At 44.9% G+C, this 25,328-nt stretch overlaps 1 protein-coding gene across 1 annotated transcript; it reads left to right on the forward strand.

The window, feature by feature from the left end:
- On the forward strand, window positions 1–24,909 carry LOC147005988 (protein regulator of cytokinesis 1-like). Its single transcript, XM_085828727.1, is given in 5 exon segments — window positions 1–42; window positions 3,750–4,313; window positions 4,373–4,447; window positions 4,450–4,948; window positions 24,548–24,909. Coding segments are annotated over 5 exon segments (1,542 nt in total).
- Window positions 24,910–25,328: the final 419 nt, after the last annotated feature.

Raw genomic sequence — 25,328 nt, forward strand, 5'->3', positions numbered from 1 at the left:
ATGTCCTCGAGAACCCTTGAGCTGTTTAGAGAAGTGCTTCAGGTATGTGCTGACTTGAATGGGCCCCATAGGCTCATATATTTGAACGCTTGCTCCCTAGTTGATGGAACTGTTTTAGGAAGGATTAGGAGGTATGATCTTGTTGGAAGAGATGTATCACAGGGTGCTGTTTGTGGATCAGATGTAAACTCTTAGCTACTGCTTCAGTGCCAAGCCTGTCTGCACACTGCCATGCTTACCCACCAGGATAGTCATGGGTTCACTCATGTCTCCGTCATGGTGTCTCTTCACAGCAATAGAACTAAAACACACATGCAAGCACTTTTCTTTCTAAAACCATGTTATGTATGTATGTATGTATGTATCTGTGTACATGTGGGTGCCAGTAGAGACCACAAGAGGTCATTGGATTTCATAGAGCTGGAGTTCCAGTGGATGTGGGTGCTGGCAACCAAACTCTGAGCCTCACCTTTCTCACTGACAGGAGGCTGTATTGCTTATCTATCCCCACAAGGTATCACAGCACCAAGGGATTCCTGGAGCTAATAATTGTACTGGGAATGGAAAGGTGGAAAGCAGGAGAATATTATGTGCATTAGGATCAAAAGCTGGATTAGCATCCAGGGAGGGCCTGATGGGTTATCTTCTGACTGACAGAGCCAAAAAACCTTGACTCTGAGAAGACCAGACGTTCCCTAAATGACGTTACATAAAGCCTTAAAAATCAATGTGGGTGCATTCCACATAGTAATTTCACATCTAAAAACTTGGGCTAAAGGATCCATCAATGATGTTTGTCAGCACTATTTATAATTGTCAAAAACTACCAACAATCCAGATGTCCAACAATTGGAGAATGGCCGAATAAACTACAACATGGAGCATCACGCATCGTTGTGAAGACATTTAACATGTAGATGAGTGGCTGTTAGTAACATTAGAAAATAAACATGGCCGGGCACATGTTTAACCTAGTGCTCTGAAGGCATGTGGATCTTTGTGACTTTAAGCCCAGCCTAGTCTATATAGCAAGTTTTGGGACAGCCAGGGCTACATAGAGGGACTGTGGGGCATTAGGCTATACACAGACAGTCTGGACTTCAGTTGAGCTGAGGTCTGAACCTTAGGACCAGGTGGTGATAATTCACCTACATGGGATGGAAGGAGTTCTCTCATGTCTCCTGGAACCAGGGCTCCTGTCCAAGTTACAGTCCCCACAGCCCCCACAGGAGAAACATGGCCAGTAGTCACGTAGGCAATGTCCCAAGCTTCTGACTTTAGGCTAAACTCCTCCCCAGTTACCCAGCAGCAGTAAAGATAACAGCCCACCATAAGAAGGGCTGCTTGGCCCCACCTCCCTCTCTTACTCCCCTCACACTCTTCCTCTTCTCTCCTCTCCTCTCCCCTCTCATTCTCTTCCTCTCTCTCCCTCTTCCTCTCTAGCCTTTCTTCTCTCTCTTCCCTTCTCTCCTCTTGGCCATGCTCGCTCTCTCTCTCTCTCTCTCTCTCTCTCTCTCTCTCTCTCTCTCTCTCTCTCTCTCCACCTTTTCTCCTTTCCCCCTGCCTTTCTACAATAAAGCTGTAAAACCATAGACTGTTTCTGTTCATCAAGGCCCACTGCGCTTGGGATAGGCTTTCCTTTAATGAGCCTTTTCTAATCTCCCAATGGAAGGCCTTCCTGTGCTCCAGTCAAGGCCCGCTGTACTTACTCTCGCCGGTGTGGGAACCTCTCTCTCTCTGCCCTCTCCCCCATAACCCCGGGGCTACAGGGTGTCACCCTGGGGCCCATGGTCAGGGGCTGCCCCTTATCCATCCCCTGTCTAGTAGGGTCAGTTGCTTAGATGCCCACCCGGGGCCGAGTGGACAGCATCTGGCAGCCCTCCCGCTTCTGCCTGCCCAGAGCATAGGAGGAACTCTGGTCGGACGTGGGCTATCCTCCCTTCCCCTCTTTCCCCTACCCCCTCTTTGTTCCCACAAGAGACTGTCTAAAAAATTATATACAATAGGAAAAGCAATGCATGCTCACACACATGTGCGCGTGCACACATACATGTGCACACACACACACACACGTGCACACAGTGTTATCTACAGTGCAAGCACTCGAGGAGACAGTGTGTAAGCTGACCGCATTTTCATGATGCTGGCCTTGCTATTCAGGATCGACTCTAATGTTTTATTTTTGTTCCACTTTCCTAGCCTGTGTTTCTATCTTGAAAGACATTGAGAAAAATGAAGGTAGGGGAATTTTATCTGTCCTGCCATAAGTAGTGATCCTGTCTTTTTCTTTTTGACATAGCATCTTAGACACTTGAAACTCCTAATCTTCCTGCCTGCAGCTCCCAGGTGCTGAGGTCACAGACACATGCTATCATATTTAGGTTTATGTAGTGCCAGGCACTGAACCTAGGGCCTAATGTCTCATAAGCAAGCGCTCTACCAACCGAGCGATAACCCGAGTGCCTTGGGATTCTTCATGACTGGAGCAATATTTTGGGCATTGGGGGAAGACCACAGAAGTAAAGCATCTCTCTCATCACTGCAGGACTGGACACCAAAGTGACTTGTCACTCGGGATGCTGGCCTTGATTTTTGTTTTAGGTATTGTTCACCATCCTTCTCTTCTGCAAGTCTCTGACTCTTCCTTTTTTTCTTTACTATACTGTTTGGAAGGAAATCATTAAAACCCATATTTATGGAATGGGGAATCCATTTCTCCTCTCTTTAATTGAAGGGTATCTTTCTATTGGAATGTTTTCTCATAGACTGAGGCAAGGATGCTCAGGAGAATGACCTCAGGGGTCAGATACCACTTTCAGCCTATCATATCAAGGGTGGCTACTATCAATATGACTTATGACCAATGCAGTTTACCTTGATCACTCAGCTAACGTAGCGTTTTCTTCACATTGATGCTACCCTCTCACCTCCATGTCCCGCAACCTTTGGAGGTTGCGACATACACTCCATATTTAGGAAGAGGTTCTCTCTTTGGAAGAATTTTATTTACCTATCTGTCAATTTTATTTATTTATCAGTCAGTTCTGGGGGATGGACCTCATGGCCTCATACAAGCTACACAACTGCTTGTTCTCCCACTGAGCCACATCTCCAGCCTGACAAGACCTTTTACTTCAACAGCTTTATTGAGGTCTAATGTATTCGCCACAAGATTTCGCTTGCTTTATATGAACAGTTTGATACGTTTTAGGAAATGTATATCACTGAGCCTGAGGGAACAAGTCTTTGAGTTGACATCCAAAAGATGATAATAATTTAACTGAGTAAAGACTGTTTCAGGCAGTGGGGACAGTAGGAGCCCCTGCAGGGAGCGTGGCACATTCTAGGGACATTGATTAATCCCAACTCACCAAGGGAAGGTATCTTATGTCATTGTACTTCATTATTGTGCTTCCTATTTAATATTTAATATTTTCCAAAGCATTTAAAGCAAATAGCATTTTAATACCTAAATGTATAAACTCCAGTTAGGCGAAACACTTGTCTAGAACAACTCAGCCCCTGATGGCTTACCTCAAGCTTCACTATAATAACAAGTAAATATTAGGACAGTAAAATGCAGATTCGTCCCTGAGGGGAAATAAGATTGTAATAAAATCTTTATCTTTGAGGGTGAAGTCTGCGGCGGCTGGTTACCGCTCTCTGTCCCACGCGTGGCAAGTGGAGGGTCTCGATTCTGGATGGCTTGGAGCGTCCACCATGAGGAGAAGAAGGTGCAGGTCTCTTAGGGGCAGGACCCATTACTGAGTGAGGTGCTAGCAGACAAGTCTATCACATGCCTGCAGAAAGCTCTAACTCACCTCCGGGAACTATGGGAACTAATTGGGATTCCAGAGGAGCAGAGGCTACAAAGAAGCGAGGTTGTAAAGAAGCATATAAAGGATTGTCTGGATAGAATGATTGCTGAAGAGGAGAGGCTGCGGCAAAGGCTTCTCAAAGGCATCTCCATCCGTCAGAAGGAGCTGAGTACCCTGTGCAGTGAGCGACAAGTGAAGCCGTTTCAGGAAGAGAAAGATGCAACCATCTTGCAACTAGAAAAAGATTTGCGCACTCGAGTAGAATTGATGAGAAAACAGAAAAAGGAGAGGAAGCAGGGACTGAAGCCACTTCAGGAACAGGAGCAAGAGCTCCGTGACATCCTCTGTATGCCGCCCTGCGATGTGGACAGCACCTCTGTCCCCACCTTAGATGAGCTGAAGCTGTTCCGACAGCCTGTGACAACTCTGAGGGAGACAAAGGACAATCTCAGCATCATGAAGATGGAGCAGGTTTTCTGTGTAGTCCTCAGAAGAGTAAGGGGCAGAAGCCTGCCCCTGTGCCTGGCTATAAAAACATACATACACAAGCTGAGACTGGCCGGTTAAGGAACTACTATGACGTTCACAAGGAGCTGTTCCAAGGCGTCCAGACGTGGGAAGAGAGCTGGAAAAACTTTTCCTAGAGTTTGAGAGTAAAGCTTCAGACCCAGGTCAGTTTACAAACCAAGTGGGGGATCTTTTAAAAGAAGAAAAGGAACGCGCAAAGCTCCAGAAAACACTCCCTAAGCTGGAAGAAGAGCTGAAAGCATGGATTGAACAGTGGGAACAGGAGCACTCAACAGCATTTGTGGTGAATGGGCAGAAATTCATGGAGTATGTTACAGAACAGTGGGAATTACATCGGTTGGAGAAAGGGCGAGCCAAACAGGAGAGGCAACTAAAAAACAAGAGACAGACAGCAGCAGAGATGATGTATGGCAGTGCTCCCCGGACACCTAGCAAAAGATCAGGACAGACTCCCAAGAAGTCTGGCAAAGTATGCAAGATGAACACTACCACCATGTCTAGTGCTACACCCAACAGTAGCATGTGGCCTGTCTTTGTGTCTTTGTGGTTGCTGGGATTTGAACTCAGGACCTCTAGAAGAGCAGTCAAAGGAGAATTATGGGGTAGAGAAAAAAAATTAGCTACCAGATGTTTTTTTTGTTTTTTGGTTTTTTTTTTTTTTTTTTTTTTTTTTTGGTTTTTTACGAGACAGGGTTTCTCTGTATAGCCCTGGCTGTCCTGGAGCTCACTTTGTAGACCAGGCTGGCCTCGAACTCAGAAATCCGCCTGCCTCTGCCTCCCGAGTGCTGGGATTAAAGGCGTGCGCCACCACGCCCGGCTACTACCAGATGTTAAAACGTGTACTTAACTATCATAACTAGCCTTTAAGGTCTCTCTTGAATCCAAAGCAAGTCTTTGTGGCCTCAGTCCACCCGGGACAGCTTCCTTCTGTCCTACTCATGTCTGGGTTAAGTGCAGTTAACAGAACCTGCCCAAGGTAGTTTCAAACATCTAAACTGATGGAAATGTATATGTCACTCCTTGTATACGTATCCGTCAGTCCAGTCTAGGCACAGGAAGCCCCAGCTGCCTAACTGGACAAGGATTCTCAGGACTGGATGTTGGTTGAATTGAGGATTCGAGACGTAGCATCAGATCTGGAAGCCTTTGAAAGTTCTTGCGCTCAGGATGCTGCCATTGAGGTCCAAGTTCTCCTTGTTGGCCCTAAGCTGGGCAGCTCGAGGTGTTTTCTTTCCAGAACACAGAGAAGTGACTACTGACTTGCTGCCAGAAGGGGGGTAATCGAGACATAGGTGACCCATACACTGATCCACTTCAGAGATGAAGGCCAGGGAGCAGGGCATCACAGGGCCACATTGCTCTTGGAAGGGATAAATATTGGTTTCTGGGATGGGTTCTTGCCAGAGTGAATTGTTCTAAAATGAGCAAGCAGGGTTTTGAAATCTCTTTGGCATCCTGCCTACCACTTGATTCCCTCTTCTTATATGAGCTCCCATTGTGATGCCACGTTGTGATGTAACCAGAGGGCTCTCACCAGAGCTAAGCAGATGGGGCTGGGTGATCTTGGACCTTTAGATTCGAAAACTGTGAGTTAGATAAACTTATCTCTGTAAGTGCCAACCTTAACTATTTCATTATAGCAACTGAAGATGAAAGATGCACCTACATAGCATGCAACATTCTAAGAACGTGTTCATGGTATCTGAAGTTTTTGACCTGGGATGAAGCCTGGTGGTAGAGCACTTTCCTAACGCATGTAAAGATGCAAGCTTAATCTCTATTACCATCTACCCCATGCACTTTGGTACAGATGGGACCAGAAAGATTGTTTGCTTTGCTTTGCTCTCATCCACATATGAAAAAGAAGGTCATTTCAAAACCTTAAGGGCAAGGTCTGAGCTCTGGTCTGAGCTGCAACATCACACATTAGTCTCCCAAAGCAGGTTTGTTCCTCTGAGACTGACGGTTACCTGTAGTGTGAGGCGGGAGGGCAGGACTTAACGCATACATTTCCCTGGGGCAGCATCCACTAGACCCTGCACTTCCACCCTGTCAGGAACGCACTAAAACTCCAGGACTCAGGCCTTATCTGGGTTTGATCAGAAGGCACCTGGGGCAGATTCTGGTCCTGACACCGAGACAACACAGCAAGTGTTAATCAGCAATTTACAACTGCCACAGTTTTCTAGTTGCCTTCCCACAACTGCAATGTCTAGCAGCCGAACCACGCCCTTTTGTCCAGTCACTTACTTCAATTTATTGCTTCCTGCAAGCAGAAGCCTGACTTCTTCTTCTTTTTTTAAGATTTATTTATTTTATGTATGTGAATATACTGTAGCTGTACAAATAGTTGTGAGCCTTCATGTGGTTGTTGGGGGATTGAATTTTTAGGACCTCTGCTTGCTCCGGGCCGCCTTGCTCGCTCTGGCCAACTCCACTTGCTTCAGTCCCTCCTTGTTCCAGCTCCAAAATTTATTTATTATTATACATAAGTACACTGTAGCTGTCTTCAGACGCACCAGAAGAGGGCGTCAGATCTCATTACAGGTGGTTGTGAGCCACCATGTGATTGCTGGGATTTGAACTCAGGACCTTAGGAAGAGTAGTCAGTGCTTTTACCCGCTGAACCATCTTGCTAGCCCCTGACTTTTTAATCCGATTTATTTGTGTGTGTGTGTGCACATGTATGTATGCCTCTCTCTGTCTCTGTGTCTATCTTTGTCTCTCTGTCTCTGTCTCTCTGTATGTGTGTGTTTGTGTGCCTGTCTGTGTACACACACAAGTATGCGGGTGCCTGTTGGGGCAGAAGCGGGCATCAGACCCCTGGATCTGGAGTTGTAGGCAGTTGTGAGCTTCCCCTCAGGGAGCTGAGAACCAAACTGGCCTCTGCAGGAGCAGCAAGCACTCTTATGGCAAGCTCTCTCTGCAGTCCCCAAGTCTCACTTCTCTGCACATTTCTTGTGTATGGGTATGTGTGTGTGTGTGTGTGTGTATGTGCACTCACATGGAAGTCAGAGGTCAACCTTGGGTGTTCTGCTGCAGGAGTCTGCTCCTGTGTCTCTTTGAGTTAGGGTCTCACACTGGCATCAAAGGCTTTCAGCTTAGGCTGGGCTGGCTGGCCAGTGAACACCAGGGATCCGCCTGTCTCTACCTTTCCCCCATCTCTGCTTTTTGTGAGGCTTTTCTCACTAAATATCTTAACATCATGCACTCTTCCATGAGTTAGTCAGTTTAAGTCATAGGTCCTAATGGCTGAATACATGAAAGGAGAAGTGTTTTGCTTCCTCTATGGGTAGAACATGGAAACTAATAACTCCCTTCTCCTTGAATTGCTTTGAAAATTGAGCTTTCCAGCACCAAACAAGCTGGTTCTCTCTGCTATTAAAAAGCTGGCTGGTGAGATGGCTCAGGCAGTACGCATGCCTGCTGCCAAGCTCAGTGGCCTGCGTTCAATCCCCTGACTAACAAGGTGGAAAAAGAAAGGGAATTGACTCCTTCAAATTGTCCTGTGACCTACATACAAATGCATGATCATGTGCATGCGAGGCTACGCGCGAAATACACACACACACAAGTAAATGAAAATCTGGATTTCTAGACTTGATCTTTAGCCATCAGGATGGGTTTGCTATCAGTGTTTATTCACTTGTCAGTGCTGTGGTAACTCACCTCAAAGACGGTGTGTGTGTGTGTGTGTCTGTATGTATGTATTTCTTGTGTCCTGGTACCACAATGTGCAGCTAGCAGGAATACAGCCTGGGGCTTGGAAGCTGAAAGGTAACCTGACTACTTCCCAGTGCAGCCATTTCAAGCCCAGTCCCCACTGGTTACAACGACCCAGCAGCCTGACACAGGAAAGCTTTTCAAGGGGGGCTTTCCAGGATATAGGATAAGTCTGGCAAGCAAGGATTTGCCAGAAGATAGGATACAAACCTGCCAAACCAGTTTGTATTCCACAGGCAGCCACTCCAGTGGCATTGTGGGTGAATACCAATCTGTCCGTTCAAACAGTTCTCTTATGTTTGGTTTTCTTTTAACTTGAGCGGAGCTTTCACCTTTCTTCCCTTTTTAACCCCCCCTTTCCCCCACCTGGTTCTTAGATATGCTTGGGCCAGCCTGTTTATCTCGAAAGCTTTGGAAGGCACACTCTCTCCCTGGCCCCACCATTGCTCTGCCCCCGCCCCCACCCCCGGTGTGTTTGATTGCATCTTCTCTTGGTAATGGTATTTTGACTTGTCTTTTGTACCGTGCTAAGCCACAATGAGACAAGAATATTCTCTCCTTACTTTATCAGGTGCTTTTGTTGCTCCCAAGCTGTTTTGTAACTGTGTGCCTTTTCGGGTTTGCCTCCTAGTTGGGAAAAGGGTTGATATTCAAGGAGAGACTGGATGCCATGTTGGCTCAATTGGTCTTGAAAAGAAATAAGCCAATGTTGCTCACCTGCTGAAGCTCAGGGCCAGTGCAGAGCTGGGACCCAAGAGGCCAATCAATTTCAATTAAGGAGATTAACAGTCTTGAGCACATAAAAGTCTGGCCACATGGTTCTGAGTGTCCTGGCCTTCAGCAGCCTGAAAGCAGACCAGGAAGTCCAGAATCACTGGTCTGTGTCTTTTGGGTCAACGTCGAGGTGACTGTTGGAAGAGAATACAGAAGGAAACATGACTGTCCAGGAGGTCTTACTGGTAGTTTGGTGCAGGATCTTTGCTTTGCACAGGGTGGAGCTGCTCAATATAACACGCTAAGCATCATTAGGAGTGACTCCACACTAAGGTAATAGGCCAGTCAACCCAATCCAACCCAAATAAAACTAATGTCCACGCAGCTTCCTAGCTGATAGATCTACTACAGGCCTGCACCTCCTTGCCTCTAATGTGTTCTCTAGGTGGCAAGGAAGCCTCTGTGCTTCCTAGGAGAAGTCAGTCTCCAGGTTGGACCCTCTTCCTATACTGGGCACCACAGAGAGCTACATACTGGGCTCTAGGTTTCTGTTCTTGAGGCCTCTTGATGTACAAACAATAACAGGGCAAGACAAGGGCAGGTGCTGCAAAGAAGGGTGGGCAGGTAGCCAGGAAGAAGATAAAATCCAGATAGATGAGAGGACTTTGGTATTGCATAGACTAAACTGAACCTATTTCTTACAGACTCTGTGCTGACCCTGGACTGTGGTATGTAGCTCTCCCTACCACACCCTCATGTCTCCCCCACTCTCTTTTACATATAATATTTTAAATTTATTCTTTGGTTATTTTAATCTATGTAGAGAATGTATTCCAATCATATTTATACCCACTTCTCCTCTCTATCTCCTCTCAGACCCCCTTCCCACATATCCCTTCAATTGTATATATTCTCTCTCTTTTTAAAGTAAATCACTCTGTCCAATGAGTGCTGCCCATGTACACGTGCACTGGAGCATAATCAACCTACTGTGGGACAAGTGGAACCCTGCCACCAGACAGAAAACCTAGTAAGGTCGAGCAGATTAAGGAACCTCAAAGCAATTCTCATAATTGAGAATGGTAGGTGTTAGAATCTGCTCCAAACCGGATTCCTGTGACCATGACAATTAGTCACATAGCATAGAGCCCAGAGTTCTCTATGCTACTGAGGTATCTAGATGGGCCCTGGAGGTTTAGCTTTAGTCAATAAGCTTTCCTTCCCGGCACACTCCTTCCTGCAAAAGGTATTTAATCTCTGGTCCATCCTGAATAAGTTGTATGCATCCTTTTCCACCTTAGACAAGCAAGGACTGTCTCCTTCCTCAAGCACTGTTGTCGGGGAGAAGCCTTTGTCATAACAAGCTGAGCCTGAGTTTCCCACAAAAGGTCTCTCCTCACACTTGGCACTCACCCTGAGCTAAGCTGGATTCCTCCCCAGGCTCATTGAAGTCCCCCCTCCCCATCTCAATTCTTTAGGGGTTCCCAGCAGTGCCTGGGTGCCCAGGAGTTTGAGAACCACAGCCTCTGTCCCAGGAACACGGGCTGGGGCCCCTATCTTATGGTGCATTTTGTTAAGCAGTGTGTCAGCACCCCAACCAGGAGACTGGAACATAGCCGAGCGAGCAGCTCTGTGTTTGCCTCCCTGAGCCATGTCCTGACATCCCAGCAGAGAAGTGAAATGCAGAACCACAAGCAACCAGGGAACCGAGGAAACCTGACACTCTTCCCCTAGCAAGACTGTGAACAGCTCCTCAGCTAGGGGTGGGAGCTTGTGTGTCTCACCCCATCCATGTTGACTGGCTTGATTCTGCACGGGTCTTGGACAGACAGTCAAAGCTGCCATGCCTAGCCATGCCTGGAAAACACTTCTCTACGGGTACTCCCTGACCTCTGGCTTTTACAGTCTTTGTCCTCTCTTCCATGATATCCCACATCCCCTGAGCCTTGGGGAGAGGAGGTGCAATAGAGGGGTTCCATTAAAGGCTGAGCCTTTGCAGACACTTGCCCTGTGAGCTTTGATGGGGTGTGAGGCTCTTTATCAACAACTGTCCACTGCACAAGTGCTATTTCTTTTTAGGGTAAATAGCTTCATGTCCTCTGTTAAGGATAGAGCTGCACTCACTCTTGGGGGTTTAAGCCTTACAGGAGGCATAAGGCACGCTCTGTCACCCCGTCACCTGCTACTTCACAATCACAGTGCTGATGGGAAGCTAGAGGTGCATTTAGATGCCAGACTGAATGGTCAGGACATTTAGTTATGGGGATAGAGACAGTTCCACATTGCCACCAGCAGCCTGAGACATTCCCTCAATCTGTCACTCTGGCTGACTTAGACCTCACTATGTAGACCAGGCTGGCTTTGAACTCAGGATGTGCCTGCCTTTGCTCCCTACCCCCACCCCCCCTCCGGTGCTAAGATTAAAGGCATGTGTCATCATGCATGGCTTAGAGGTAGATTCCTGATTTCACCTGCAAAGAATTTCAGAATGAACAAGTATGAAGCAGAGGTAGTTTATTAAGAATAGAAAGAAATGAGCTCAGAGATAGAATAAGGCACACCTGAGACCGAGCATGCACGTGCATGCGTGCACGTGTGTGTCTGTGTGTGTGTCTGTGTATGTATGATTTTGGAAGCTTCTGGAATATCATCGTGTGATGGGTTTCTAAGGGTCATGTGACTCATAACCTTGCACTTTGGGGTCTTTTCCCTCAGCTCTCTAGACCATTCCCATTCTCAAGAGTGATTTTTTTTTTTCTTAATAAACTATCTCTACTCCTATTTCTAACGCTGTGTCCCTGGGCCAATTCTTTGCTGTGGAACACAAGAGTCTTAGTACTTCAGCAGGGGCTTGGGACTAAGATCTGTTATAAGAATAACAATAATTTCTCTCCTGTTGAAAATAAGTATTATCATTTCTGCACAGTTAAAATGTAAATTTACATCAATACTTTCAATACAAATTTTGAGAAGACTGTGATTACACATGGCTTTTGTGTGTGTGTGTGTGTGTGTACGTATGTGTGTGCATGTGTGTTCTAGTGCACTTGTATGTGGAGGCCAGAGGACAACCTTGGCTCTTATTTCTCAGGTACCACCTACCTTAATTTTTAAGACTGGCTGGCCAGGATGCCCAGGGCTTTCCTTCTTTCCACCTCCCCAGCATTGGTACTACAAGCTCGTTCTACTCTGCCAGGCCTTTTATGTATGAGGGTTCTAGACATCAAATTTAGGTCCCCATGCTTGCAAGGCAAGCACTTTTCTCATTGAGCAATGTCCCCAACCCCATGACTTACTTGTGATGGTTTAGAGAAGTGTCCAGGTGTCTTGGGAGAGTCAGAAACATCAAAGCCCTGCAGCATCAGCCATTTAGTTCCCAATTGTTCAGAGAGACATAGGTGAAGGATGAGGCTGGGGCTCTGTAGAAGGGACCTCTTGATGAAACACTGACCTTGCTATTTAAGTGGCAGCTATCCCCCTGTCCCAGTCACTCCACAAAGATCCGGGACTCTTTGACCCATAACTTCTTCAGACAGGTACTTTCCACCCTGGCATCCCTGCCCTGTGAATAGCAGACTGTCTACACTGTCCTGTGACTCAGTGTAGAAACACAGAACTGCAAGGAGGTGTGGGAGGGGGAAGACACTCTTCACCTAGTGTCTGGCTGAAGCCTCTTGCCAGGCGCAGAGTCGAGAAATCCTCATAACTAATATTTGATGTGAAGGTTGCTCCTCTAGAGATAAGATCCCTTTTATAGAGAGATCTTGAATGGGAATGTTAAAATCGCAATTAATTGTGCTTACGACCCGAGTGTCTATGACCCTCGGATGTGGTCTATCTTCCTTCCCAGCACTACTGTGATTTAGCGGGCATCTCACCAGAAACCCCATCTACAGTAGAAGATGCTTCTTAGCTGTATAAACCGTGTGACCCCAGATTTATCTCATTTGATGCTGATTTAAGTCAGCGGGACCTCTGTAGCTACTCAAAAATCTCATTTACTGAAAGGGGGGGGCAGAGAAAAAAGGAAAGAAATTTCTTAGTAAGTCTTTGAGATGTGACTTGAGGGCCATCAAAACCTGTATACTTGGTTACCCCTAAGACAGCAAAGCAGCACTCTCCTTTGAGAAGCTCATGTCCACCCTCAGCTGTCACAAGAACGCTGGCTGTAACACCTTTGCCCTTCTATCTAAATATGGATTATTCAGAAACTTGAATGTTTTAAGGTATTTTTAATTACTTGAGCCAGCTTTTAAAATTATGCCACATTTAAAATGAAGGGTATGAGAAAAGCACCGGGGCAGCTGGGCCGCAGGGTCGGCTGACACTCGCCAGCTACCCACAACACCCGCCACAGGATCTTAAGACTTCTGGTGAGTGGAACACAGCTTCTGCTCCAATCCAATTGCACGCGGGACCAGAGACTGCATTAGTTAGGGAAGCAGAAAACCGGCCTGAGTAGGACCACAGGCCTCTTCCAGCTGGACCAGCACCGGGGTACTGCCAGCTACCCACGACCCCCGCCACAGGATTTTGAGACTGCTGGTGAGTGGAACACAGCTTCTGCTCCAATCTTTAAACAGTGACAACGACAACAACTAACCCCAGAGATTACCAGATGGCGAAAGGTAAACGTAATAATCTTACTAACAGAAACCAAGACCACTCACCATCATCAGAATCCAGCACTCCCACGTCGCCCAGTCCAGGGCACCCCAACACACCGGAAAAGCTAGACACGGATCTAAAAGCATATCTCCTGAGGATGGTAGAGGACTTCAAGAAGGACTTTAATAACACACTTAAAGAAATACAAAGGAACACTGGTAAACAGGTAGAAGACAATAAAGAGGAAACACAAAAATCCCTTAAAGAATTGCAGGAGAACACTGCTAAAGAGTTACAAATCCTTAAAGAAAAACAGGATAACCTAATCAAACAGGTAGAAGTCCTTAATGAAAAACAGGAAAACACATCCAAACAGATGATGGAAATGAACAAAACCATACTAGACCTAAAAAGGGAAGTAGACACAATAAAGAAAACCCAAAATGAGGCAACACTGGAGATAGAAACCCTAGGAAAGAAATCTGGAACCACAGATACCAGCATCAGCAACAGAATACAAGAGATGGAAGAGAGAATCTCAGGTGCAGAAGATTCCATAGAGAACATCGGCACAACAATCAAGGAAAATGTACAATGCAAAAAAATCCTAACTCAAAACATCCAAGAAATACAGGACACAATGAGAAGACCAAACCTACGGATAATAGGAGTGGATGAGAATGAAGATTTTCAACTCAAAGGACCAGCAAACATCTTCAACAAAATTATAGAAGAAAACTTCCCAAATCTAAAGAAAGAGATGCCCATGAACATACAAGAAGCCTACAGAACTCCAAATAGACTGGACCAGAAAAGAAATACCTCCCGACACATAATAATCAGAGCAACAAATGCTCTAAATAAAGATAGAATACTAAAAGCAGTAAGAGAAAAAGGCCAAGTAACATATAAAGGCAAGCCTATCACAATTACACCAGATTTTTCACCAGAGACTATGAAAGCCAGAAGATCCTGGACGGATGTTATACAGACACTAAAAGAACACAAATTCCAGCCCAGGCTACTATACCCAGCCAAACTCTCAATTAACATAGATGGAGAAACCAAAGTATTCCATGACAAAAGCAAATTCACACATTATCTCTCCACGAATCCAGCCCTTCAAAGGATAATAACAGAAAAAAACCAATACAAGGACAGGAACCACGCCCTAGAAACAACAAGAAGGTAATCCCTCAACAAACCTAAAAGAAGACAGCCACAAGAACAAAATGCCAACTTTAACAACAAAAATAACAGGAAACAACAATTACTTTTCCTTAATATCTCTTAATATCAATGGACTCAACTCCCCGATAAAAAGACATAGACTAACAAACTGGCTACACAAACAAGACCCAACATTTTGCTGCTTACAGGAAACTCATCTCAGAGAAAAGGATAGACACTACCTCAGAATGAAAGGCTGGAAAACAATTTTCCAAGCAAATGGCATGAAGAAACAAGCTGGAGTAGCCATTCTAATATCTGATAAGATTGACTTCCAACCCAAAGTCATTAAAAAAGACAGGGAGGGACACTTCATACTCATCAAAGGTAAAATCCTCCAAGAGGAACTATCAATCCTGAATATCTATGCTCCAAATACAAAGGCAGCCACATTCATTAAAGAAACTTTAGTAAATCTCAAAGCACACATTGCACCTCATACAATAATAGTGGGAGATTTCAACACACCACTTTCACCAATGGACAGATCATGGAAACAGAAACTAAACAGGGACACAGAGAAACTAAGAGAAATTATGAATCAAATGGATCTGGCAGATATCTACAGAACATTCTATCCTAAAACAAAAGGATATACCTTCTTCTCAGCACCTCATGGTACCTTCTCCAAAATTGACCACATAATTGGTCACAAAGCAGGCCTCAACAGATACAAAAATATTGAAATTGTCCCATGCATCCTATCAGATCACCATGGACTAAGGCTGATCTTCAATAACAAAATAAATAATAGAAAGCCAACCTTCACGTGGAAACTGAACAACACTCTTCTCAATGATACCTTGGTCAAGGAAGGAATAAAGAAAGAAATTAAGGACTTTTTAGAGTTCAATGAAAATGAAGCCACAACATACCCAAACTTATGGGACGCAATGAAAGCATTTCTAAGAGGAAAACTCATAGCTCTGAGTGCCTCCAAAAGGAAACTAGAGAGAGCACACATTAGCAGCTTGACAACACACCTAAAAGCACTAGAACAAAAGGAAGCAAATTCACCCAAGAGGAGTAGACGGCAGGAAATAATCAAACTCAGGGGTGAAATCAACCAAGTGGAAACAAGAAAAACTATTCAAAGAATCAACCAATCAAGGAGCTGGTTCTTTGAGAAAATCAACAAGATAGATAAACCCTTAGCCAGACTCACTAGAGGGCACAGGGAAAGCATCCTAATTAACAAAATCAGAAATGAAAAAGGAGACATAACAACAGATCCTGAAGACATCCAAAACACCATCAGATCCTTCTACCAAAGGCTATACTCAACAAAACTGGAGAACCTGGATGAAATGGAGAAGTTCCTAGACAGATACCAGGTACCAAAGTTGAATCAAGATCAGGTTAATGATCTAAACAGCCCTATATCCCCCAAAGAAATAGAAGCAGTCATTAATAGTCTCCCAACTAAAAAAAGCCCAGGACCAGATGGGTTTAGTGCAGAGTTCTATCAGACCTTCAAAGAAGATCTAATCCCAGTTCTTCACAAACTATTCCACAAAATAGAAACAGAAGGTACTCTACCCAACTCATTCTATGAAGCCACAATTACTCTGATACCTAAACCACAAAAAGACCCAACAAAGATAGAAAACTTCAGACCAATATCCCTTATGAATATTGATGCAAAAATCCTCAATAAAGTTCTTGCTAACCGAATCCAAGAACACATCAAAACAATCATTCATCCTGACCAAGTAGGTTTCATCCCAGGGATGCAGGGATGGTTCAATATACGGAAATCCATCAACGTAATCCAGTATATAAACAAACTCAAAGACAAAAACCACATGGTCATCTCGTTAGATGCGGAAAAAGCATTTGACAAGATCCAACACCCATTCATGATAAAAGTCTTGGAAAGATCAGGAATTCAAGGCCCATACCTAAACATGATAAAAGCAATCTACAGCAAACCAGTAGCCAACACCAAAGTAAATGGTGAGAAGCTTGAAGCAATCCCTCTAAAATCAGGGACTAGACAAGGCTGTCCACTTTCTCCATACCTATTCAACATTGTACTTGAAGTCCTAGCCAGAGCAATTCGACAACAAAAGGAGATCAAAGGGATACAAATTGGAAAAGATGAAGTCAAAATATCACTTTTTGCAGATGATATGATAGTATATATAAGTGACCCTAAAAATTCCACCAGAGAACTCCTAAGCCTGATAAACAGCTTCGGTGAAGTAGCTGGATATAAAATTAACTCAAACAAATCAATGGCCTTTCTCTACACAAAGAATAAACAGGCTGAGAAAGAAATTAGGGAAACAACACCCTTCTCAATAGTCACAAATAATATAAAATATCTTGGCGTGACTCTAAGGAAGTGAAAGATCTGTATAATAAAAACTTCAAGTCTCTGAAGAAAGAAATTACAGAAGATCTCAGAAGATGGAAAGATCTCCCATGCTCATGGATTGGCAGGATCAACATTGTAAAAATGGCTATCTTGCCAAAAGCAATCTACAGATTCAATGCAATCCCCATCAAAATTCCAAATCAATTCTTCAACGAATTAGAAAGTGCAATCTGCAAATTCATCTGGAATAACAAAAAACCTAGGATAGCAAAAACTCTTCTCAAGGATAAAAGAACCTCTGGTGGAATCACCATGCCGGACCTAAAGCTCTACTACAGAGCAATTGTGATAAAAACTGCATGGTACTGGTATAGTGACAGACAAATAGACCAATGGAATAGAATTGAAGACCCAGAAATGAACCCACACACCTATGGTCACTTGATCTTCGACAAGGGAGCTAAAAACATCCAGTGGAAGAAAGACAGCATTTTCAACAAATGGTGCTGGCACAACTGGTTGTTAACATGTAGAAGAATGCGAATCGATCCATTCCTATCTCCTTGTACTAAGGTCAAGTCTAAGTGGATCAAGGAACTTCACATAAAACCAGAGACACTGAAACTTATAGAGGAGAAAGTGGGGAAAAGCCTTGAAGATATGGGCACAGGGGAAAAATTCCTGAATAGAACAGTAATGGCTTGTGCTGTAAGATCGAGAATTGACAAGTGGGACCTCATGAAACTGCAAAGCTTCTGCAAGGCTAAAGACACCATCAATAAGACAAAAAAACCACCAACAGATTGGGAAAGGATCTTCACCTACCCTAAATCAGATAAGGGACTAATATCCAATATATATAAAGAACTCAAGAAGGTGGACTCCAGAAAGTCAAATAACCCCATTAAAAAATGGGGCTCAGAACTGAACAAAGAATTCTCACCTGAGGAATACCGAATGGCAGAGAAACACCTGAAAAAATGTTCAACATCCTTAATCATCAGGGAAATGCAAATCAAAACAACCCTGAGATTCCACCTCACACCAGTCAGAATGGCTAAGATCAAAAATTCAGGTGACAGCAGATGCTGGCGAGGATGTGGAGAAAGAGGAACACTCCTCCATTGTTGGTGGGATTGCAAGCTTGTACAACCACTCTGGAAATCAGTTTGGTGGTTCCTCAGAAAATTGGACATAGTACTACCGGAGGATCCAGCAATACCTCTCCTGGGCATATATCCAGAAGATGTCCCAACCGGTAAAAAGGACACATGCTCCACTATGTTCATAGCAGCCCTATTTATAATAGCTAGAAGCTGGAAAGAACCCAGATGTCCCTCAACAGAGGAATGGATACAGAAATTATGGTACATTTACACAATGGAGTACTACTCAGCTATTAAAAAGAATGAATTTATGAAATTCCTAGCCAAATGGATGGACCTGGAGAGCATCATCTTGAGTGAAGTAACACAATCACAAAAGAACTCACACAATATGTATTCACTGATAAGTGGATATTAGCCCAAAACTTAGGATACCTAAGATATAAGATACAATTTGCTAAACGCATGAAACTCAAGAAGAATGAAGACCAAAGTGTGGACACTGTGCACCTTCTTAGAATTGGGAACAAAACACCCAGGGAAGGAGTTACAGAGACAAAGTTCGTAGCTGTGATGAAAGGATGGACCATTTAGAGACTGCCGTATCCAGGGATCCATCCCATAATCAGCTTCTAAACGCTGACACCATTGCATACACTAGCAAGATTTTGCTGAAAGGACCCAAATATAGCTGTCTCTTGTGAGACGATGCCGGGGCCTAGCAAACACAGGAGTGGATGTTCACAGTCAGCTATTGGATGTATCACAGGGCTCCCAATGGAGAAGCTAGAGAAAGTACCCAAGGAGCTAAAGGGATCTGCAACCCTATTGTTGGAACAACATGATGTACTAACCAGAACCCCGGAGCTCTTGTCTCTAGCTGCATATGTATCGAAAGATGGCCTAGTCGGCCATCAATGGAAAGAGAGGCCCATTGGACTTGCAAACTTTACATGCCCCAATATAGGGGAATGCCAGGGCCAAAAGAATGGGAATGGGTGGGTAGGGAAGTGGGGGGCGCTATGGGGGACTTTTGGGATAGCATTGGAAATGTAATTGAGGAAAATATGTAATAAAAATATTAAAAATCAAAAAAAAAAGAAAAAAAATTAAAAAAAAAATAAAATGAAGGGTATATTTTCCTATATTGTGGTTTGTCCCTTTATGAATCAGATACAAGAGGATAAACTTTGCATATTAGTACCATTTGTCCAATCCATTTGCTTTTTCTTTATAAAACCCAAACTCATTAATCATGTTTAATCTGCTTAGTTTAGGGAACAATTTGGCAATTTTTTTTGAGATTATCGTTCTCTTAAAGTGCCAGTGTTTTAAAATAGCATTCTTGTAATTTCACGCGCTTTTGTGATGGAGTGCTGTTATATAATTTTGACTTGGGTTCTTTACATTTGCGTTGTTAATGTAATTTGAGGAGGAATACTGAACATGAGTCCTGGATGATACTAATAAACTAATAATTACAGAGGTTTAAAAAAAAAAAGGAAATGGGCCAAAAGAATACCACCCTCCTTTCCTTCTTCTTCAGGACATCCTGTTGATGGTAAAGCAGCCAAAAGATATGCAACAGAGGGAATTTTAGGGTGAGTTCCAGAAGAGAAGAGACAATCACCACTTGAGCCTGTCGTTTGCCTAAAAAGCCAGTGCTTGCCCTTGTCCCTCCAGAAAGCAATCTGATCTGTCTGCATCCCAGCTCCTTACCTCCCGTGGCTATCTCTCCTTGAATGGCCCATTCTCCTTCCTGTCCTTAGGGCCCACGGAGACCTTGCTTCAAGGCTGACTCTGCTCCTCGAGGGAAAATTCTCCAAGCCCTCTAAATCAGAGCTGGCGCTCCCGGTTCTCAGTAAGTTCCCTGTGCTAAAAAGAATGCCACAAACTGCCTTAAAAATAAAAGGCATTTATTGTTCACAGCTGGGAGTTACTGTCAACACGGACTTAGTTTCTGGTAAGGGTTCACTGATGACACCGTTCAGGTGTGCCCTCCCTTGGTGGAAGATCATGTTTTATTGGACACCAAGCCCACTCCTGAGGGGCTCCACTCTTAAGACCCAGACCCCTCCCAGAGGCCCCGCCCCCTAACAACATTACCTTTTTGGATTTTCAACGTAGGAATGTGACAGAGCGCAAGCATTGTGAGGCAGGATAGAAAGACATTGGAAATGAGGACGAGGAAAGAGAGTCAGTTTCTCACCATCTGACAATCAAGGATCCCAACACAATGAACCTTTACTTAGTGCCGTTCACTCTCCACAGCTGTACACCAGCGGTTTTCTAGGAATCTTATCCAAAACCCCACTTAAGTCCCGTGTGCGAGCCTAGTGGCTCCTAGTTTTATTTTATCAGACTGTAATCCCATCCATGCAAGGCATCCCTAGGGGCACCTTGCAATCTCAGTTATCAGAAAGGGTGAGAAGAAAGGGAGCCTGTACCTCTTGTTTGTTAAGTGTGGGCTTTTCTCGAGCAGGCACTTGGTGTCTGAAGCCCAGGCTTTCTCAGCCAACTGGCTCCCATTATCTGTTAATCCTGATGCCCCCCACGCCCCACCCCGCCTCTCCTGGCGCTATTGCTAATCTTGTTGAGGTTGCTAAGGACAGAGTAGAAATGTTTCTCAAAGGAATCTTGGTGAGCACAGGATGTTAGAGGGAAGGACTATAACCCCCTAGCCCCTCCATCTTCCTTCTTCCTGATGTAAAAACCTGTTGGTGTGGTTGGTGTGAGTGAAAACAAGGCCATGGCATGGGGACCCCGTTGGTTCCCTAAAGGAGCTCTGTTCTGCTCTGCTTTGGGATATGTGTGGGCAAGGCACCATGTGTAGGCAGCCTGTGTTCTAAGAATTGGCTTCGTCCTATCAGAAACTCAGGCCAATTTGACAAAGATATGAGGGAAGAAATGGGTGCCAGTAGAGGCCTCATCTGCTGAGGAGGTGCTGCCCTAGCCTAGTCTATGGTTTAGAAGCAGAGGTGTGTCAGCAATCAGCTCACAGTGCTAACAACAGAATATCATATCCTGGCTAGTTTTCATAAGCAATGGAGCGGGTTCTGTGGGCTCTTGGCAAGAAGGGGTCTTACCTAGCACTGGAACCTTCTACAGTATTGATCCACCAAACAAGATATTCCTGTTGGCATAGTAATGGCACGGGTGTTATAGGGGTCACCAACTACTTTCTGAGTGGATTTAAGGCCTGCTGCACAGGAAGGAATTCATACTATTACTGGAAACCTGGTCAAACCCATCGCTGTAAAGGTGAGAGGCCTGAGGAGGGACCTACTATCATTGCTTTGCTAAATAGTCACGAGGTCAAACTGCCTTCTAACTATCTATGTTTGCACTCATGTATTTGCTCTACTCTTCCTGTTGTTAACAGACGCATCTTTTTACAGCGGGAAGCGGTAAATGCCCAGCCTCATAACTGATGTAAGTGCTGAGAATAAGTGACAGCAGGCACTCACTTCTAAACGGGATATCTGCATCAAGTCCCTACTCCCAGCCTCAAGGCTCGGGGAAGAGGAAGCAGAGAGGATGGAGGAGGCAGAGGATGAGGAGTAGCGCTGTGAAATACTGGCTGCTTCTGGATGTCAGAAGGCCATGGCACTCCAGAACTCTGTTGTGATTGCCCGCACAAGACCTGCAACAAGATCAAGCCAATGAGAACCCTAGCTCTGGTGGGGTGTGGCCACACGGCCCTATCCCTAGCTGAGGCACTATTGACAAAGGATGGCTGCTGTGAATGGAGATGTTTTTTTCCTTGGGGTGGGGCCTCTGGAAGGTTGTCCAGGCTCCAGCAATTCCCTATGCTCATGTACAAATGGGCAGCACAGGTTGTACCCAGTGGGTCATAAAAAAAATAAGAGGGACATGAAGTTGGTAGGGGGACATGTTGGGTGGGTTCAGGGGGAGCAGGAGGGGAGAGGGGAAGGCTATTGCCAAAATACACGAAATTCTCAAAAAAATTAGAAATTATGTATTTTAAAATCTTCTCATCTGGACATATCTTTGAAATTAGAATTTGATGAGGGTTAGTTAGCCCCAATAACCTCATTTAATTACATCTTAAGGACCCTAATCCCAATCATTATCACGTTCTGAAACACTGCGTGTACGAGGGTGTAAGCATATCCATCCTTGGGGCCTGGGGAGGGAAGAAGTCGTCTGGTTTCCGTTTCTTCAACAATACATAAGAAGTGATGCTGGGCTATTTTTGGATTCCCCTGATCTCAAACATGTGAAAGTCCAGGCTGGAGATGTGGCTCAGTAAACTTGCTGTGCGCACTTGATGACTCAGAGTTCAGTCCTTGGAGTGGTGGAACACTCTGTCATACCAACAGCATTACAGAAAATAGAGGCAGAGACAGGAGAGTGGACAGCCTGTAGTCATTAACATCAAACAAAAAGAGACTGCTTTAAAAACCATGAAGGTTGTTTTCTAACATCTGTGTGCTCACCGTGGTGCAGTTTCACCTGCACACACAAACACATCATAAATGTGCTCGTGTACATACATCATAACCTCTCTCTCCAGTCCCCCTCTACCCCTAACCCCCCAATACAAGCAAGAGTTCACTCTAGAGCTGGGGTTGGCTTTCCAAGCACAATGACTGGAATTTAAGGCACGCCTACAAATTTTCCAGGTGAAAGCTTTCTTACAACACACAGATGATTAAAAATAACATCTATGTATCTGCCTGAGTGTTCTCAGCCTTGAGTGCGGCTGTAGCCAGGATGCCTCAGAAAGCCAAACAAATTAGTCTTTAGGACAGACGGAGGCCAGTGGACTGCAGCAACAATGGAACAATGTTTCAAATCAAGAAACCTGGCTGTCACTCCTGCATCAAGAGGTGCTGTGTGAATGTAGGGCTAAGGAAGTACTCTGTTGATTCTGAACGCCATATGCTTGATTCAGACCTCACTCATACACCCGTCCCACATTACATTCTCATTCTCCCGCAGCTCCTTCACAGGAACTGGAATTGACGGGCTCCCAGCAGAAGAGTGTTGGCTGTCCTTTGAAATCACAGAAGCAGGTGTGTTCTAAAGCCAAATGACATCCTGTTCATGGCAACAGAGCAGACTAGGACAGCAAGAATAAAAAATAAAAATAGTGTGCTTCATGCTTTCTCTGGAAAACAGGGACGATTGGGGTGGGGGTGGGGACCCTTTGTCTCTAAACAAAATTGAAGCACATCTGACTTCAGATTTATTTGATTGGTCTTTCTCAGGATAATCAGAATCAGAATTGGTTACCACTGGCAAATGTGAGCCAATAAAAAAAAAATCCAGGAGAGAAAATAAATATCACAACTCAAAGAAACAGGTATGTTCATTTTTTTAAAAAGCACAGAATCAAGTTTTATGCTGCTGAGTTAATTTATTAACACACACACTATGAGTTTTGCATGCATGGAATTTGTTAGCATTACAACATGATAAATTGCACCTGTCTCATTTGTGAAAAACCATCTTAAGATTTCCACTCGTCTCTGTCAGTGGGGAACTGTGCTGAGGGCATTGGTGAGCTTCACAGAAACTGCTCTCCAGGTGTGTGACAGAATCCAGGTGTCGGAGTTGGCCAGTTGGCTCAGTGGGTAAAGGTAATTGCAGTATAAAGCTGGTAACACAAGTTCAAACCTTCCCAAGGTTCTCCTCTGATCTACACACACACACACACACACACACACACACACACACACACACACACACTGTGTAATGCACCCGAATCACACCCACCCAACCTCCCATAATAGTAATAATAATAATAATAATAATAATAATGATATGCATTTCAGCCTTGGGGCAGTTCTATAACACGTGTCTATCCTCTGATCCTTATTTCCTTCATATCTGACTTGGGTCCCAGACTTAGGGTCTTTATGAATTTTAGATGGGAAAAATGTATACAAGGAGCTCTGTGGATGAGCCCTCCCAGAACTGAGTCCATCAAGTGTCAGCTTCGATACCAACATGTTTCAAGAGGATCTTTGGGTGTTTACGTTTTATCTGTAAATTCAATTTGCAGAAGAAAAAAAGGTCAGACCTCCTGATCATGAGCTCTCTGCCTGCTCCAAGCAGGGCAGACTGGAGGGAGAGGTAGGGATGGATCTGCAGCCTTGCAGAGGTTTTCACTTTCTCTGCCTTCCCCGTAAGACTCCATGTTATAAAAATTCCAAGACCAGCAGCGCAACCCACCTGAAACAAATTACCAGTGACCAATACTTTCCAAATTCAACAATAATATTCATCATCACAATGATTATTTTATCTACCACTGCTGACACAGGGTAGCTGAGAAAATGGAGGCTGGACCATTGACCGTTTCCAGAGAGGAAGGAATTCGTGAGGATGGTGATGCTGTGGACTGCATCCTTGTGCCTGTCTCCTTCGCTCGGTTGATACTTGAATATTAACACCAGAAGATAATAGGAGGTGAGGCTGCTAGGAGGGTTTCAGAAGGTGACCCCTTTGATGGGATTAGTGTCCTTTTCAAGAAACCACTTGGGAGATCAGGCTCTGCAGCACAGTAGAGCTGGCCCTGGTGGGAGGGGCTCCAGTGAACCAGCCCAGAGGGTATGAGCACGAGAGAGCTGCCCCCCCCCCACCAGTTTCCTGTAAAGAGGCCGCTAGGTTTACCCTCCCGCCACCTGAGGCAGTCAGGAAAGCTGGCCCTGGGGTCAGGAGAACTGGAGATCTACCCCCTGCTGGCTGCAGCTTTGGGAGAGTGGGCCCTGCATCTCCGCTGGGCAACACAGTAGAGCTGGCTCTAGAGGTATGGATGCTGGTGAACTGGCTCTGTGAACGTGAACGTGAGAGAGCAGAACTGACCTTTCCCCATTGCGGGCTGCAGCACTGAGTGAGCTAGCCGGGGTGGGGGAGGGTGTGTGGGGTGAGGGTGGGGATGGGGTGGGTGCAGTGCTTAGAGAGCTGGCCCTGGTGGTGCCGGGTTTGGGAGAGCTGGCCGGCTAACTCATCTACCACCCAGGGCCAGATCCAGGGCTTTGAGTTGGCCCAGCCCAGCATCTACTCCATCTATGAACTGTTGAAGCACGTGAAAGAGGCAGTCATGCAGATCCAACACTGTGGGATCTGCAGGACACAGGGCAACAACAGAGTATCTATCCAAGAGGAGCCCCGTGAGCATTCAGTATTGATGGTGTAGCAGAACCAGACCACTAACTCGAACCAGACCACTAACTCACTGCAGTGAACATTTACAAGTAAAGATGTGTGCACAAAAGGGAAACTGCGGGGCACACTGTGACACACTACAGC

This window comes from Mus caroli, unplaced genomic scaffold (genome assembly GCF_978045245.1).
Source record: "Mus caroli unplaced genomic scaffold, Mus_caroli_1 scaffold_2, whole genome shotgun sequence".
Lineage (NCBI taxonomy): Eukaryota > Metazoa > Chordata > Mammalia > Rodentia > Muridae > Mus > Mus caroli.